Source organism: Emiliania huxleyi (assembly GCF_000372725.1).
Source record: "Emiliania huxleyi CCMP1516 unplaced genomic scaffold EMIHUscaffold_2250, whole genome shotgun sequence".
NCBI lineage: Eukaryota > Haptophyta > Isochrysidales > Noelaerhabdaceae > Emiliania > Emiliania huxleyi.
Genome location: NW_005200377.1, coordinates 1 through 2337, shown reverse-complemented (window position 1 = coordinate 2337; position 2337 = coordinate 1). Strand labels below are relative to the sequence as shown.

Here is a 2337-nt window from a genome sequence, read left to right as displayed (position 1 = left end):
CTCCTCCACCTCCCGATCCATGAATGTGCTCACCCCCCGCTCCCGAAACTCGCGAGGCCCTCCCACACCACCCACTCCTCCAAAGAATTCCACCGCCACCGCCCTGTGGTCGTCACCGCACACCCCCGGCATTGTGCTCGTGCGCCCCATACATGACGCGAGCCCAGTTGTGACCACCCAATTGTCAATCTGCGTCCCTGCTCGGTAGGTGGCTTCGTCCGCCATGGTCAGCAGCTCTCGGCCTCCTGGCATAATTTGCTCACTGCTCGCTGCATCACCGCGAGCATGAGCTTACTCCGTGTAGGCGAGAGCAGGCAGCCCTGGCCTAATCCCTGTTCAATATCAAACCTCGGGCTGAGCCCATAGCCCGTCTCATATCTGCCTGTTAGCCCTGGCAGGTCGCCGAGCCCTTCCCTCAGTGCCTTTAGCACTCTCGTGACGTCTGCTGGCACACCGGCCCACTCCTCCACTCTCCATTGCACCTCATTCACGACGCTCATGAAGTACGTGCCTAAGTCTATGTATCCTCTCACACACATCTTCCTTTCTATCATGCACTCCTCCGCGTGCAGCCTTGCCGTTAGCGTCTGCGCAGGTGCATTCATCCCCTTGGTGAAGCCGCTCTGCGAGCCCGGTACCGTGTGTGCTGCCGCTCTGTCGTATTCTGGCAGTAGCATGCGCATCAGCCCCTTCCTAGATTGTGGTTGTACCCAAAGGTCCCGCCTCCTCTCGAGCTCCTTCGGATCCTCCCCCGGCTTCATTGCCATCATAGCAATCCAGTCGTTCCACACTTTGGGATACTGCTCCTCCCGCACAATCTCCTGCAGCAGCCTCCAGTACTCCCTCTGCACTCCCCTCGGCGAAAGTCGGATCAGGTACCCGTCTAGTTTGTCGCTGCCTATGGCCTTTCCTTTCTTGAATTTCCTGATCGCCGCCTCGCACGCCGACCACGTCAACGCGTTAGCCACGAGCCGTCCTGTCCCCTCCACCCCCGGGGGCTGGGCCTCCGCCCTGGCTGGTTTTGTCATTGCTAGGAGCGCCTCGACCGCCACCATGTCCGCCTCCCTCCGCGCGTTGATCTCCTTCCCCCTCCTCGCCGCGGCGTCGCGGACTTCGTCCCCTCGCACCACGTGTCTTTGCCAGACCTGCTCTCCCGTCGTCTGGCAGGTTACCCACTCACCTCCCTCATACATCGCAACCAGCTCCCCCCCGCCCGCTCTTCTGCCCATCTCCTTGTTCAGAATCTCGAAGACTCTCCTGGCATTGTTGCCGCTATTCTCTGTCGCAACCTCCTGCATCACCTCTGTGAGTTTCTCCCCCCCCGTCCGCGGGCACAGGAGGAATTCCTGTTCAGCGTCGCGTCGTTCGCGCTCACAGACCGCCAATGCCCTCGCGCGCCTTTCTCTATTCGCCAGCTGCGGCTGAGCCTCGAGGGCCTTCCAGAGCTGCGCCAGGTTTGGCTCCCTCCAAAAGCCCTCTCCCTCCCATTCCCTCCTATATCCGTCGCTCATTGTGCCGCTCCATTTCTTGACCTCGTGCCGTATCCTGAACCACTTCGCCACTTTCCATCGCAGCCTCTCTCTCTTGGACTTAGGTGGCGGCCCTCGGCCACCCGCCCCCTCGCTTGCCTCCCCGCCTCCCGCGGGCCGCTCCTCTCCGCCCGCTTCGTCATCGCCCTTTGCCCTCCTGGTCGCGACCACCGCCCTAGCGTGTCGCGTGAGCACCCTCGTCAGCCTCTCGAGCCGTTCTGAGGCGCTCAGCTCCTTCTCCGCATCGGCCTCCACCTCGTCATCGAACACCTCCTGTACCGTCTTTGTGAATTTCTCCTCCACCTCCCGATCCATGAATGTGCTCACCCCCCGCTCCCGAAACTCGCGAGGCCCTCCCACACCACCCACTCCTCCAAAGAATTCCACCGCCACCGCCCTGTGGTCGTCACCGCACACCCCCGGCATTGTGCTCGTGCGCCCCATACATGACGCGAGCCCAGTTGTGACCACCCAATTGTCAATCTGCGTCCCTGCTCGGTAGGTGGCTTCGTCCGCCATGGTCAGCAGCTCTCGGCCTCCTGGCATAATTTGCTCACTGCTCGCTGCATCACCGCGAGCATGAGCTTACTCCGTGTAGGCGAGAGCAGGCAGCCCTGGCCTAATCCCTGTTCAATATCAAACCTCGGGCTGAGCCCATAGCCCGTCTCATATCTGCCTGTTAGCCCTGGCAGGTCGCCGAGCCCTTCCCTCAGTGCCTTTAGCACTCTCGTGACGTCTGCTGGCACACCGGCCCACTCCTCCACTCTCCATTGCACCTCATTCACGACGCTCATGAAGTACGTGCCCT

General features: G+C 61.5%; 1 protein-coding gene across 1 annotated transcript; it reads right to left on the bottom strand.

Annotated features, from left to right (window-relative positions):
* Window positions 1-227: 227 nt before the first annotated feature.
* EMIHUDRAFT_254290 (hypothetical protein) lies at window positions 228-2048 on the bottom strand (the record flags this gene model as incomplete). The annotated part of the gene is made up of 4 exons (XM_005779798.1): window positions 228-623; window positions 711-1111; window positions 1181-1292; window positions 1380-2048. 4 exons carry the CDS (start codon window positions 2046-2048, stop codon window positions 228-230), a joined length of 1578 nt encoding a protein of 525 aa, XP_005779855.1.
* Between the last annotated feature and the right edge of the window lie 289 nt (window positions 2049-2337).